This window comes from Saccostrea cucullata, unplaced genomic scaffold (genome assembly GCF_032062105.1).
Source record: "Saccostrea cucullata isolate Sc308-1 unplaced genomic scaffold, CSIRO_AGI_Scuc_v1 ctg715, whole genome shotgun sequence".
Lineage (NCBI taxonomy): Eukaryota > Metazoa > Mollusca > Bivalvia > Ostreida > Ostreidae > Saccostrea > Saccostrea cuccullata.
The window spans coordinates 141,438-157,567 of record NW_026921595.1 but is presented as its reverse complement, the minus strand read 5'-3'; the positions used below and the strand labels follow the sequence as shown (position 1 = coordinate 157,567).

Sequence of the window (16,130 nt, the reverse complement as noted above, 5' to 3'; positions counted from 1 at the left end):
CGAGTGAAAAATTCTCGGCGACGCCCAATAAAAAAAACGATAGTAACTTCACTTTAAGGTACATTGATACTCTGATGAGAGGGATAACACTTAATGACATAAATGTTAATTATTCCTTTATAAAGAACTTTATTCGGTAATAACCAATATTTGCCCCCCAAATCAAACTTTGATGGAGATATATTTAATTAACTACTTAAACAGGGGAGTATATGGTGACTTCAAAGCACTCAATATTTTCATAAGTAATGACGCCATATGTACGTAATGACGTCACAAACATGACGTAAATTTCAGTTTTTTATGAGAAAAATGTACATATTTCGTCGATATTTTGAGTAAAAGTCACCGAGCGCATGTGTGTTCAGGATCAATATATTGATTTAATGTGTAGAATGATAATATCAATGAAATATGTCAATATTGTCCCTGAACAAACTTGCGCTCTATAAATTTCAAGGTAAAAGTGTTGAAATTTTGTCAATTTTCTCCTCTTTTTGAAAGAGGATATAAAATCGGACTAGTTTGTGACGTCATAAAAGCAAAAATTGTGAATAAACTACATTGAAACTATAATATGTTCTGTTAATTTATATTTCTCATACAATTTATTAAATTCAGCACATTTCAGGAGGTTTTCAAAATTTGACTTTTGCGGGGGGCAAATATATGCAATATACCGCATATAGTTCTTTGCCAAGTTGAATTGTCTTTTTTGTCCATTTTGCCCCGAAGCTATGATATAATTGTTTGTATTTTACTTATGAAATATATTTCTTTTGGAAAATCATCAAGGTTCAAGCAACTCTTTAAATGAGAGAGCAGAGATATTGTATATACATGTATAACAAGTTTCAAGAATTTGTGACGAATCCTTTTGTATTACTAATTATGATTAATTAATACGATAAAATATGTTCAAAACGAATAAATGGACATCTTAAATTCATAATACTAGATAGTACTTTTATATCGATCAATAAACTTATAATATTCATAAAGGATATGCAACTACTAGATTGTATTACACGTAAATGGTAGACAATGGGCAAGGATGAGCTTTTTATGTATAAAGTCTTTAAAAAGAGTGTCCTTATTATTTACAGAGATTATAGAAATTGTTATGACCCCGGATTTTGAAAACAGATTCAAAATTCTTACCTTGGGTAATTAACTATTTTTGATATCCGTTTATTATTTCTATTATATGCAGCTTTTGAGTAAAAGTGGTATAAGGGGTAGATCAAGGTCATTATTCAAATTGGCATTAGGGAAATTAATATGTATAATCGGGGACAATGGATATATTAAGTATAATGAAAAGAAGGGGATATATAATGGATTCAAGATTGGATTCACTGAATTAATGATCGTATTTTGGGCATTTGCTGTCGACAAAACCTCCATAAAAGAAAATCACTGGTTAAACTAAAGGTACTGTGAGCAATGAGCTCACTAAATGAAACACCCCCCTCCCATATGAATATAACGAACGTGTCTATGTTTTGCTATAGGAAACCCAAATATGTATTGGATCAAAAGGTAAAATAAGAGGTGCACAACGTCAATGTGTTATCAAGATTCTCTGAAAGTATCATCAAATTTCTTTCAGTGATATAAGAGGAGTTGTTAATAAGAGATGGGTACCCAAAAGCGTAACAGACGGACGGACATCCAGATTAATATATACCCTCCCGTCATCATGATATGTGCTGGGAGGCAGTTGAATAGTTATTGCTTTCAATATTTAATAAATAAATGTTTCTTAAGTTTGAATGAAATGTAACACACATTATAAATAAAATAGATATACACTATTCTAAATGCAACGGTGACCATTCTAAAAAATTCTTTAATTATTTTTCAGTGAAAAATAATCACTTGTCTAGCTGATTCTCTGACGTCATAATAATTATCTTCAGATACAGAAACGTCAGATTCCATATATCGTCTCCCAATATTCAGATTGCTGTAGTCACTTTCCTCTATTTCACGATTTATGTTTCCATGGGCGTGGTCATAATTTTCAACAAAATCAGAATTTTCTTCCTTTTCATGCAGATGATTGTAAACGTCATTATTTACGTCAATATTTTCCGGTGAGCCTTTTATATCTTTTTGGACGTTTCCGTTCTTCTGGGAATCATCAGAATGAGCAAAAGGTAGCACATTTACAACTTTTCTCTGAAAAATATTTTTCTTTTTAAAAGTTATCAAATTAAATTTAAAGTGGTAACTGTACGCTTTACAAAATATAAATTGAGTCTAAAAAAAAATAACAGATTCTTGAAAAAAGTATCAGAAATCCAAAATATGAATTTTCTAAAGACAGGTTTGATTTAATGATGCAGTAATCAAAACACGACAGTTTAAATAAATATTTGTTCACTCAATATTCATGTAATAATACTCCGTTCAATTACTTCTGAGAATGTTTTACCAAAACACATTTATGATTTAATATTTTGACACAATGCAAAAGACCAAAGTACCAGCAGAGAGGCTCAAATGGACTTTTACATAATGTGTGTAATAGTGCATACATGTATTTCTTACCTCATTTATACGATGTTCGGTTGGATTGTTTTGAAGCACGTCTGTTTCAGTCTCATAAGTAGCATTATTAAACACTGCAGCCCTCGAATTGTCTCTATAAATCATCAAAAAAAAAAATTGAAGCGTTTCCTCTTTTAAATTTATAGGAATGGGATGTTAGAAATAATACGGTGGCATATTACTGCCCCCTAAATGCAAGATAAATTATGTTCACATGCAACATAGTTATGTAAAATGCAACATATCTATGTCAACATGGAAGTTAATGTTAATGATGTTCATAAGCAAGTTACCAATCTTATAAGAAACCATAATTTACATGTAATAATTAGTAATTTACTTACTAACGCTCATATCTGACATCGTAGATGCAAAATGCATCATAAATTACGTCGACATGCGACTTATTTATGTTAACAAGCAAGATAAATATGTCATTATGCAAGATGAATGTGTGAACATGCCAGATACGTATGCTGATATGCAACTTATTATCTTACATGATAACATAAATATCTTGTATGTTAAAATATAAATGGCATGTAAACATAAATAAGTTCAAGCATATTAACATACATGTAAATAAACTAAATGTTGATATTAATATCTAGCATAAATAAATCGCACAATGACATGAAAAGATCGCATATTGACATAATTAGTCGCAAGCCTAGATAATTATATTTCATATTACATCTGAGATATCAGTTTCGTGCTTCAGTGCAGGATTCAACCCATATAAAAATCAGATTCTCTGAAAAAAAGTTGTTACTTGCATGTGAACATGATTATCTTGCATCTAAACATAATTATCTTAACTTGAATGTTGACATTATAATCTTGCATGTGAACAAAATTTATCTTGCATGTTAGGGGCAGAAATATGCTATATCATAAAATGAAGATTTCAAACACAGAGTAAAGGTTAAATATAGTCACTAAAATATTTTTACTTGGTTTTAAATTTTCCATATCGAATATGTTGATAGATGTTTCCTATTACAATAGTTAGGACAATGCCTAAGATAAGGCCTCCAAAAACAGCTCCAATAGTCACACTGACAGCATTATCGTCTGCAATGAGTAAGGCAATCTAATCAAGGAGGAATGCCACACAAAATTTTTATTTTATAGATCTGTGAGTCAACCTTTTTAAACAATGGTTTCAGCATTGAAAGGCCGACATTAGCTCTCAATTATTTATATGAATTTTTTTTTATACTTTTTTCAAAGAAAATGAAAAAAAATTATTTCCATCCAAATAAAACGTTTTCTTGTAAAAATTTCGCTGTAAATGAATGCATCACATTGATATCTAATAAAATATGTGTAGAAAAGCTGTATCGATATTAATTTTTTTTTAAATTTAAAAAAATTTATGAAAATAAAACATACAATTTGTGAATATTTTTTTAATTTGTGGTTAAAATTTTCTTAAAACCAGTCACAACTGGGGAGAACATGTTCTTTAATCATATTTATAAAAGAAATTGAAAAGAAATAGCCAAATTTTAGAGAAATTATTTTTTTTTTAATTTTGGCCAATCCCGATCAAAATTAAACCGATCCCAACCATAATTGTATATTTATTGGAAAATAAATACATTTCCTCAAGAACACTAGTCTGATTAAGTGTAATAAGGATTTAAGCATTAATGAACCTGACAATAAAATAAATTTCTTCATTGTAAATACACGAAGAGGTAGTAAATTAGCATTTTATTAATTTTGTATTAATTTTGATCGGGTTTGGTCCAAATATTACAAAAATTAATTTCTCTAAAGTTTTTCAATATCATTCCAATTTCTTTTAAAAATATGATTGACAAACATGTTGTCCTCAGTTGTGACTAGTTTTACGGTGATTTCAACCATAGGTTTAAAAAATATTCACAAATAATGAGTTTTATTTTCATAAATATATTTTTTATAAAAAAAATTTAAAAAGTCTAACCAGCCTTTCTTTACAATTTTATTAGATATCAATATGATACATTTATTTACAGCATTACATTTAACTCGAAAACATCTTAGTTGGATGTAATTCATTTTTTTCATTTTCTGTGAAAAAATACAAAAAAATTCATATAAAATAATTGAGAGCTTATATCGACCTTTCAATGCTCAAACCCTTCTTTTAAAAGGATGACTCAAAGATCTATAAAATAAAAAGTTGGTGTGGCATTCCACCTTAATGCATGATGTGTCCATTGTAAGTCCTTTAAAACTATGTAAACTTTATCAGTGAGCAGGAATATTTTATTTTAGCTAAGTACAGTTTCGATAAATTTCCAGTTCATTTTTTTTTAATTTCGATTTTCAGAATTTAATATTTTTAAAAATATATAAATTTGAATAAAAAAATTTATCAAATTCAGCCAACATAGGTAAAACATATAGGTCTATAGTTTTTTCTTCAGCTCAAACGCATGGTAAGTTTAATAATGGAATTTAGAATACCTTTTTGGTCCTGGATAATTGCTTGTGAATTGCCATCTGCGTCTGCTGAAATCATTCAGATATCTTTGAATTATACCAGTAATAATTTGCAACATTAAATAGAAGAGAGTCCTATGAGCACATAGACGTTCACCGGTTTGCGGAACCTTGACATGGCTCTACAAATTTGTAATAAATATATCTGAATTGAAATATCATTGTGACATAATAAGAAAAAGTGTGTTTTTCTACTCTCATATGCTTTCAGTGTATTGTATTTTGAACATTATCTATCTAGATGTGCTAATTTTCATTCTTAACTAAAAAAATAACTAAAAATAAGTTGATTTATTTTTTTTATTGTATGTTGTTAACCTTCCATTCGAGAATGTTTCACTCAACAGATAAACATATATAATCAATGTCTTTATAAGATATATACAATTGATTAAGATAACTTACTTTGAAAACATTCTGAATCATTCAGTGGTACATATCCAGGCCTGCAAACACATGTGCCATTCAGACAAACAGAACCAAATGCCACAGAACACTGCTCATCTCGCTGGCATGTTTCGTTTAGTTTCAAATTCCCTTATTAACAAGAATTATGTTATTTCATTTAATTTGAACTCATTGATTTTTTCTCTAACAATGTGTACAAATAGTCAAAATGTTTTGAACATATCCTTTTTCCAGAGTTTGAAAAAAATGGACAGATATTAACTGTATAGATATATCTTTGCGCTTTGCTTGTACTCACCCTGTAAACATTTATTTTCGAATCCTATATACCCAGGTTTACATATACAGATTCCAATTTGTCCTCTCAATAAACACGTTTTGGATTCCTCTGTACAATTCTGTGTTATTGTACACAGATCTGTGGACATATCTACTGCAATGAAAAAGGCCATTTGAAATATGTTGCATACGAGTAAAAACTGTTCAAAAATTTATTAAGATATTTTCTTTATTCTCCTTTATAATCTACGATCTTTTTTGTGAGAATTATTCTGTTCAACGAGCATGTACAATGATTGACAGCGATTTTTTTACAATAAAAATCTGTGACAATCAAATACTGAATCCAGAGTTACCAGATTAGACGTCAGCTAATGTAAAAGTGGAAAAGCTTTAGTTTGCACGAGTTAAATTTTGCATAACAATGAGGAAAAACTCCGTAACTGTAAAATATTATTCCCGGTTTAAGCACCAGACTTCAATTGAGTAGAATTTAAACAAAAATGAATCTTCTCATCCAAGAAATTATATAATTGTATTTTCGTAACTTTTATTTTCATATACAAATAAGTATGAATTCACATTTAATTTTTTCATGTAATCTGGGGACACCCTTGACCCAAGGTCTATAATTTGGACAAATTTGACAATTTTTATAACTTCACAATTCTGATATGATTACATGAAGATGTTCAATAAGACATAATGGCCTTCCTCCTGTTCGTTTCTTTTAAGAGATAAGAATCTAAAATTTTAATTTAAAAGCTTGAATACCTATTACGGTTCCAGTTTTTTTCCGTCGCGAAGGTCTGAACAAAACTGAAATCTTTTCTGTCTGAATATCTTTGTATTTTGACATGACAATCTTGTATGAGTCTGCTTCTTGGGAAAGTTTTTAATGAATATTCGAACAAATATTCTCAAGTAAAAAAAAAATAGCACATTTTGGTCAACTTACATCAAATGCAATCTACACTTTGCTAGGAAGCTATCGTTTGTTCCATTTTCTGGTCTATGTTTTCCAGACTCAAAACATTACTTTTCTTATTACTTTGTGTTAAGATTTATTGAATTTTCAAAAAAAATGGTCAAATGGTACAATTCATGTTTATTATAGTAATTTACTTCATGAAATATGAAGACAAAAATAGTAACCGGTGTAATTAAAAAGTTCATTAGAACAATAGGGATATCAGCACATTTTGATCAGAATAAACATAGGTTTAAATATCAAAAACTTGATCGGATACCATAACGGAGTAAGCATCCCGTCGACCGGTCACATCTGCCGTGTGATCATACATTTTACAAAGTTAACTAAATAATCTGAAATATATATCCGCGAAGATTAAGAAAAATTAGAATTAGCTAAAATCAATGAGTCAGTTGATAAAGTCTTGTCAAATTTTTTTTAGATGTAAACAACAAAATCTGTAAGCCACATTTGAATCTGTATGATGATAGTAACACTTAGATTTCATCTTTAACATCTTATTATTCTTATAACATCGCAAACTAATTTTTGCAAGTTAATATACTTTATGTTTATGAATATGTTTTTGCTCAATTAAATGTTCATACTTACATATTTCTGAGTTTGTTTTGCAAATAATTTCCAAAGTTCTCTTTTCTTTATATGAGAATCTGCATTCCCTTTCGATCCTCTTGAAATCATCCATAAAGCCCTTGATACTTAAAGCTATAAATGCCAATTGATATTTGGTTTCAGAACTCCATCTTGATTCTCTTTCTTCTAAATTGTTGATTTTTACGAGACATTGTCTAGTGCAGGAACTTGTGTCTGCAAAATTAAGAAAACACTATTAAAATAGACATTATGGTAAAACCGTATATGCAGAATTATTTTGCGATGATTTCATTTTGGTATTATTATCGAGGGTACTGAAACCGCTAAAATTGTATATTGCTAAAAAAATGTGTTTATCTGTATTTATTAAGCTCCTTTAGTGAGCATCTTACAGTCGTGTAAATTATATCTCATTACAAATAAAATACGACTTTTTGAGGACAAACCACTAAATTTTAGTCTTGCTTAAATTTCCACTAATACGGCACCTCATTCTTCATATACTATAAAAAATATCTGATGTAGAAAGACATTTATAATATCACTCTTCAGTCTTGCAAGGTCAAATGATTGGTTGAGTATTTTATGTAAATGATTGTTGTCTTGTCTTATTTTTTAACCTTTTGCACTTCCAAGCAATTTTGTATCGATATTAAGTTGAAAATGCAAATGCAAAAGATATAAGAATAATGTGTTTTGATTTACTCTTGTACGAATGTAATACTGTCATACCTAAATGTTACTCACTCATGTATGAAACTGAGCTTTCTACTGTTTTACAGTTTCGTATAAACAATCCAGTTTATCTTAAAAGGAAAGCTTGAGGTACGATTCTTTTCATACATGTATCGGTAGAGCGCTCCCTCCGTGATCGGGACGTCGTGAGTTCTTATCTCGGCAGCGACTGACCTGGTCGATAGAATAGGTAGCAACTGTTCCTTCGCCATGCGCTCGGCACTTTGAAGAGAAAGTTGCAGGTCCTTCGGATGAAACCTTAAAAACCAAGGCCCCATGTCAGCGGCAGGCGTTGGCACGATAAAGATCCCTCGCTGCTCAATGGCCCCGAGTGCCGAGTAAAGTACAAAATTTGAAACTCTTCACCGGCATACGGTGACGTCTCCATATGAGTGAAACATTCTCGAGAGGGACATCAAACAATATACAATCAATCAATGTATTTAAAAATTAATGAATTTTTAACAGAATCAAAAAGACAATATCACAAAGTGATGGTATCAGTGAGATTAAATTTGACCGTGTTATATTAGAGGAAAGGTCAGTTTAAGGTCATCACCTTTTCCCTGAACATTACAAATAAAAAGAAACACTATTCCCAATCATGTGATCCCTACTTCCATTTCAAAAGATTGAATGCTTTTCTTTTTGCATAAAAATAAACAACCATATAGAGCCTATAACATGACATTACAAAAGTGACATAAATAATTTAACTAAAATGGATATTGGCCAATCCGATTTTTTTCTATTTTTCTTAAAATTTTAGGATATATTAGCCATTTTCATATGCTTCTTATATTTGAATTGTGCTTATTTCACATATGGTACAGTTGACACAAAAAGATACAAATTGATAAAAATACAAAAAAAAATATCGTTTACTAATAATAGAGAAAAAAAAACTTTTTTTTACGCATTTCTGGCTCAAATCTGTACTTAGATTCGAAGCTTTACCAGCTTTTATAGATATTTTTTGTATTGAAAATAATATTTATTTGAGGCTATTTTTTTTATTAGTTGTTTTTCAAGAATTTTTTTTTTTTGAAAAAATAAGGTCTGTTGGTCGAAAAAAAATAAAAAAAGACAGTTGAAAAGTGGTTGTACTAAACAGATTACAAAAGAGTACATTAGGGAACACTAGTATTAAATATTTCAAAAACTTCTACATGCAATTAAACTGCTTTTTGTATGTTATTCTACTTTAGTTTAACATAATTACATATTTTAACAAAAAGATGACTATGTTCTCCTTAGTTTATTAGTAATTTTAATTTTTGATTTGATGTTGTGATTTATCGATCGTTATGATCTTGATCTAATTTAACTTGGAATGGTTCGCTGTTAATGTGAAAAATATTTACGTAATGCAATTAATTTTAATTTTTGATTAATAAAATTTAGTTGATTGCAACAGGGACCTATATACTAAAGGGATAGGCAACTCCTTCATCGCCATGTCTATTTTCCCAAAACATCACGCAAGACACTAGGTCCCTGATTGCAACTAGCCTAACTTGCAACTGCAATTGAAAAGTTTAATTCTCACTTGAATCATATATAAATAGCAGTTTTGATAGAAATTCAAAATAAAAATGAATTCATCATCATGTTTTCTCAGTGAGCATTGCACTTCATGACCTATCTCTTATACGTCTCTGCATTAACAGACAAATGGAGGAAATTCGGATTAGGAAAAAACGATCAATTTTGGAAGTAAACAAGTCAAGTATATTGCAAAATAGATAGGACTGTGGATATTTACGAAGAATAGAAGCATACTGTATTAAAAATTTTCATTTATTGAAGACATCACATTAGATCAGAGAACAATTAATTAACCAGGACAAGCCTTCACCCCAGTCGGTCACATGGACCGTTGGTACAAGATGTACAGTGAATTTCATCTAAGAAATTTCGATTTTCTATCAGTTTTGCCAGTAGGACAAATGGTTTTTGGAAACTCTGTATTGATGACAAGCTCCTTTCCATGGTCTTCACCATTTTTGCAGCATGTGACACATTTTTTTCCCCAAAGATTAGCTTCGTATTTTTCAGCGGCAATTTCAATTGTAAAAAATAAAGCCTAACAAAAATTATATTTTTTTTCAATTTCTCAAATTTTAAGTCGGCGATCTTGAAAAACAACTAATAAAAAAAATGGCCTGATATATTTTGAAACTTTAGTGTAATTTACCTTACATGTGAATTTTTTTAAGTCCTTGATTATGTAAAAAATAAAACTACATTCATTGTTATTTAACAATTTTGAGAGACAGAAAAGAAGATATTTTCATACGCCAACATCCCGCCAAAAATACAGTCCACGTTAGTTTTCAAATTCAGTTTACCATTTCCATTTAAAGTTGTATAATTGTAATGAGTAATGAAAAATATGGCCTTTTAATCTCGTACACCTAAATACATGTATATTAGAAATATGAATAAATATTTTATGAAACCTTTATCTAGTCAAAAACCTGAGAAAAATCCTACCTTAATACATATGCTACTGAAAAGATCATTTACAGTGGTGCAATTAAATATTAATGAATATTAACTTAGAAAATCAGTCTAAAATTTATCTGAGACGTTTTAGTGATTTCTGTGGCAACGTATAAACTTTATAGTCCTTTGACAGCAAAAGTAAGATTTGCCTATTTAATTTAAGCCCCCATCCCTCTTCCACCAACAAAAAATGTTTATTTCTCCCTCAAATAACATCATTTGTTGTAAGTTTCAAACAAGCATATAGATTGACTGGTGAAAAAACATAATTACAGACACAAATAAAAATTTTTTTAAAGTACTGAGATAGATTAAAAGTAGTGTGTCTTTTACCTATTTATTATTATTGAAATATTTCATTCTAACTACTGTTTTATTGTAATCCTTTTCGAAAAAACAAATGTTACAATGATATTATCTTTTTACAATAAACTCAATACTTTTCTGAATGTTTATGATAATGTAATATAGGACAAATTTGCGAAAATTCAGTATGTTAAAAAACGAAAATATTAAACAAAGATGAAATTTTGTAGCATTTACCTACCTTCTCTAAACCACTGTTTAGCTTCTGCCAATGTAAAACTGCATCCTTTATCTCCCAATGCAAAAGCAAAAGACTTTTCAATGCATACCACACTTAAAAGTAAGAAAGACTTCATGTCATTTTTGAATATTATTTTATATGAAGCTGATTTAATCGTCAGTTCAAATTTTGTGTTTTGCTATTAAAAACAAAAAAAAAACCTTCTTGTATCTAAATTATCAAATTTGAGGATATTCATATCGTTCATGACTGTGTCATATTAATACACTACAAAGGAAATATATACTCACAATCAATAGAAACGAGGCACCCTAATTTTAAGATGAAAATTAGGTACGGAATATAATTCTGTATAAAAGATATTAGGACATGTTTCATTTTTCCAAATCAGCTATTGAACGGTTGAATGATTTTCATTCCATTACCAGAAGTTGATTTTTAGCTCTTAAGGAATGCCTTAGCTGTTTCCATTTTCTGTGGTGGCATTCGTTTGTACAGAAATTTTGACTAATTTAAATTCATAGCCATTAGAAATATATCTTTTGGAAGAATGCTTTACCACGTGTGTTGAAAAGTAAAAAAATACAACTTTTTCATTTCATCAATTTTTTTTTTTTAATATTTCTAAGGATAATAACCCCTTCTCGTGTTTCTTCATTCAGGTGTTGTCTTTGTAAAACGGATTCCTTGATATTCACAATTCAAATCTATTTACATGTATAAGGATGTTTAAGAAATCACTGCCTAGTTTTGAAAGTATGCCAGGGCATCAACAATAGTGGGAAACATGGGATAATTTGCATAACGGGCTAAAATTATCCTATGTTTTCCACTATTGTTGATGTCCCTGGCATACTCTCATAACTAGACAGTGATTCCTTATATTTCCATTTCATTGTGAAATAGAATTGTAGACTTAGACAGTAAAAATGTAGACTAATAGATTTAAATTACACGAGGACTCCCATGCCAATTTCAATAGTCCTTGCACATTGACGTCAAACACAAAGGCAGCCGCACGAGATTTACATGCATATTTGGCCTCCTTAGCGTCAGACACAGAGACATATGCGCACGAGATTTGCCTTAGCTGCTGACCTATCGACCTGCCTAATTTACATTCCGGCAGAATTATCAAGAAATTAATTTCCCCAACTTTTAAACAGTTATCACAGAGAAAAAAAAATTATAGAAATGGAAATATATTTATTTTGGAGCTTTTGACAACCGAATGATGTATTTGAACTAGTCTTTACTAACTTATCATTATACTTTATGAGAAAAATTAAAGCAGTATATCATAAAGTTGTTTGTTTTTGTTTTTTTTTTTTTTTGGTAATATTCACAAGTAATGTTTTTAAAAGAAAACTTTAAATAAATAAAGGTTTATTCAAAATAATATTTCTTCACAAGGTATGCTTACCAATATAAACACTGAATATACTGTGCATCTATTCATACTTTATGATTCATATTTTAGATTATCTCACAAAAACACAGTCAGTTAATACTTGTAAAACGTATTTAAAAAACTCAGTAAGTGTATTCCCTTACTAAAATCAGTAAATTCACGTATTTCCTAAGCACAAAAGGAATTTCATGTATTTCCTATAATTCAGGAAATATACAAAATTCCTGATTACACATATTTACAACATGTACATACCTGCTTATGTTGAACGCAGAATATCCATCATGAAAAAGCAAAGAGGTAAGCAACCCTGAAATTTAAAAATTGTTTTTCAATGTTTGCAATATGGAAGACGATAATACCATTTAAGTCAGTTTGCTTGAGGCACCTGCTATCCAACCTCTGGCTCTTCAAGTTCTTAGTAACATTTAAAAATTTATTCAAATAAAAAAGAACAAGGTATCTCTAGTTAAACACAAATCAATATCTGATTATTGCAAGAAAAACAATTAGACATCATATCAAACAATCTCGTGGGCTTTTGAATGAATACGTACTGCACATAATATTATATATATCTTATGTGTCTCAATATTTCTCAACATGATCCTTAGGGGATCTTAGTAATATTGCATAATCTACTTTAAATATCTAGATTACTTTTCAAAAATTCAAAGCATTAGAAGCTTTGATAAGAGACAAGTCTTTGGAAGCTTAAAGATTTAAGGCCTAGATAGATTATCTTAGCCTAAAGTGTTTTTTATAAGTTTAGAGAAGCAATCTTTAAAAAAAGATAATTCAATTTGTTCTACTTAAAATTAGAATTTCATTTTAATTACACACCCCATTGAAATTAATACGTTTCATAATCATAAAGACAATAGAAAAAAGTGCCGACTATACAAATGATAAAGAGATAAATTATAAGAACAAACGTGTGATTTTTTTCAAGAAAAATATCGTGGTAAAAAATTATTTGAACGTAAATAACATAATTATATATGTATTAGTATCATGCATATCATGAGGGTGAAGGGTTTTCTTAAGTTAACTTATTGTAGGTTTTATTTTTAAAGTCCGTCAATTTTAAGTAAATACATGTGGGCAATTTAAATACATGTGGGCGACCGAGCCTGCGGGGTCGCTATCTTTTTCTGTGTCTGAGGTCAATATCCATCGTCATGAGTCCTTATAACCACATATTGACCTCCACTGAAGTCCATAATAGTTATATTATATAATCTCACAAAGTGAATGCACCGACATAAACATTATGACGTCACGTTCTACGTAACTTCAGTGCAACCGAACGGTTTGTCGTGCGATATTATTTTCCGCGGACGTGCTTTCACGTCGCTATCGCAAAAGGAGGAATATCACGTGTCGTTCTTTCGGCCAATGAAAACTACGAAAATAATCTCCTTATATAATATAATATTATATTAACATAAACATAATTATATGTCATGTGAGTTCCTTAAGCTGTACGGATGTAGCAGAAAAAGTAAGAATTTCTGATTTTCTCAACATTTTTCAGAATGTATTTTCTATATGACAGTGTCATCTCAAATCATTGTAGTAATACGTGTATTTCCTTAATCCACACGGCAAGTTTGCCAAAACATTATAAGATAAGAGCAAAATATTTATCTAAAAGCAGAAATAAATAAATATATTTACTTACATTCAATAACATGCTTCCATTTTGTCATTTTCTTTCAAAACAAACAACTTCCTTGTGTAAAAATCCTTATACATGTATATAAATGTGGATTAAGTTAAGTATGCCACTTTAAATGGAATTTTCTGAATCATCGCTTGGATTGCTTCAAATACAAGTATCTGTGTTGTTGACTCTCTTAAAGTTGTGAATAGAGATGACGTCTTGGGGTGAAAATTTTTAACAATCTAACTAATATATTTCTGGGTCAAGTAGTCATGTAAAAAAAAATAGCATAAATGTTTATGTAGTGACCATTAAAAAGCAGACGAGGAAATGATTGATTGATTGATAGATTTATTGTATAATGTTTAAAGTCCCTCTTCAGAATATTTCACTGATATGGAGACGTCACCATTGCCGATGAAGGCCTGCAAATTTAGGCCTATGCTCGGCTCTTTTGGCCTTTGAGCAGGGAGGGATCTTTATCGTGCCATATCTAGCCTGCTGTGACACGGGGCCTCGGTTTATACGGTCTCATCCGATGGACCGCCCCATTTAGTCGCCTTTTACGACAAGAAAGGGGGTACTGAGGACCTATTCTAACCCGGATTCCCACGGGAGATGAGAAAATGAATTGCTTATTATTTATAGATAAACACTCGAGGCAACATTGTTGTGCAATTGTACATATGATTAAAGCAACCTTATCTCGTTTTCCAGAATGTAAAATAATTCTTGTGTGCTTAACTGAAATATCAAGCATGAAAAAAATTCATACTGCCATAGGACAGGCATAGTGATTCATAAATAAGACTGTTATTGTTTTAAAATAATGCATACACAAAGTAGATCTATATTTAATGAAGACGCAAAACAATGGATTCTTGTGGTCAGTAGGTAGCCCTTTTTCTAATGAAACAATATAGGCACGAAGCTATATTGTGATGAATTATTCTGAAAAAATGTAATTTATTTAAATTACTTGTACTTTTTATTAAAATGTTATAGCATTGATATTCACTTCTCTTTAGGGATTTAATTTCGTGGTCGGAGAAGTATTGAAAACCAATGTATATGAAATTGCATCTTAAACATGTAACTCAAAAACAACGAATATTAACCTGTGATCAAGCACATATGATACTTTTACATGATTTCAGCATCGACTTTGCATAAAACTTCGATTTCTGATTGTTTTTAATGTTGCTTTCATGCAGATGTTAAATATAATCTCATTTAAACGCCACAAAAAGAACATAACTTAAACTATTTTATAAATTTTACATAAATCTGTACATATATAAGTGAACAAGTAAAGAGATATTTTGAATTGATCAATTATAAATCATAAAAAAACTGTTCCGGTGTTCTTACTTTTGAGGTCTGGTCGATATTCCTCGGACACTGATAAAGTTTATATTTTATTTATTTCAATCAAACAGTTTAATAATTCATATTGCATTCATCATATCTTAGTGAGGAAATGTGTTGCAATTTGTTGCATTTACGTGTTAAAAGAACGACCAGTCAGAAAGCTACAAAAATACATTTACAAATTGAGAGCAGAGGACACACGTGCTCCTGAAACGTCAGAGGTCATAGAAATTTTCAAAATGGTCATGGAAGATAAGAATGAGTACAAATGAAAAAATTGAAAGAAAGAAGGATATGAATGAGGAAATATATGGAATAACAATGAAATGAGGAAGATATACACAATCTTGTCTGAGTTTCATCTGTAAAGATTTCATATTCTTATTTGTATACTGAAATATCAGTTTGATTGTGCAATCTCATAATTAAAAAAAATATTCACATCTTATATTTCTTGCTCCATGAATAGATACATACGTATTAGCATTTTTATTAAAATCTATATACATGTATATATGTAGCTTTTCTTTGTTATACCGATACAACATTCTTTGTGATTTGAGAA

General features: G+C 29.9%; 1 protein-coding gene across 1 annotated transcript; it reads right to left on the bottom strand.

The window, feature by feature from the left end:
- Positions 1-920: 920 nt before the first annotated feature.
- Positions 921-14,305, bottom strand: LOC134260415 (uncharacterized). Its single transcript, XM_062742978.1, has 10 exons — positions 14,213-14,305; positions 12,784-12,838; positions 11,118-11,209; positions 7,325-7,540; positions 5,759-5,893; positions 5,458-5,589; positions 5,017-5,061; positions 3,510-3,630; positions 2,557-2,650; positions 921-2,184 (listed from the first exon to the last, which is right to left on the bottom strand). The coding sequence occupies exons 1-10, from the start codon at positions 14,238-14,240 to the stop codon at positions 1,864-1,866; spliced, it is 1,239 nt and encodes a 412-aa protein (XP_062598962.1). The 5' UTR covers positions 14,241-14,305; the 3' UTR covers positions 921-1,863.
- Between the last annotated feature and the right edge of the window lie 1,825 nt (positions 14,306-16,130).

What these genes read in the sequence shown, in the direction of transcription:
- LOC134260415 (XM_062742978.1), bottom strand. Translation starts at nt 14,240, where the DNA reads ATGACAAAATGGAAGCATGTTATTGAAT. An exon ending in TATGGAAAATTTAAAACCAA is followed by an intron (nt 2,651 to 3,509) that starts GTAAAAATATTT and finishes GATGATTTATAG; the next exon opens with AGACAATTCGAGGGCTGCAG. An exon ending in CCGAACATCGTATAAATGAG is followed by an intron (nt 2,185 to 2,556) that starts GTAAGAAATACA and finishes AATATTTTTCAG; the next exon opens with AGAAAAGTTGTAAATGTGCT.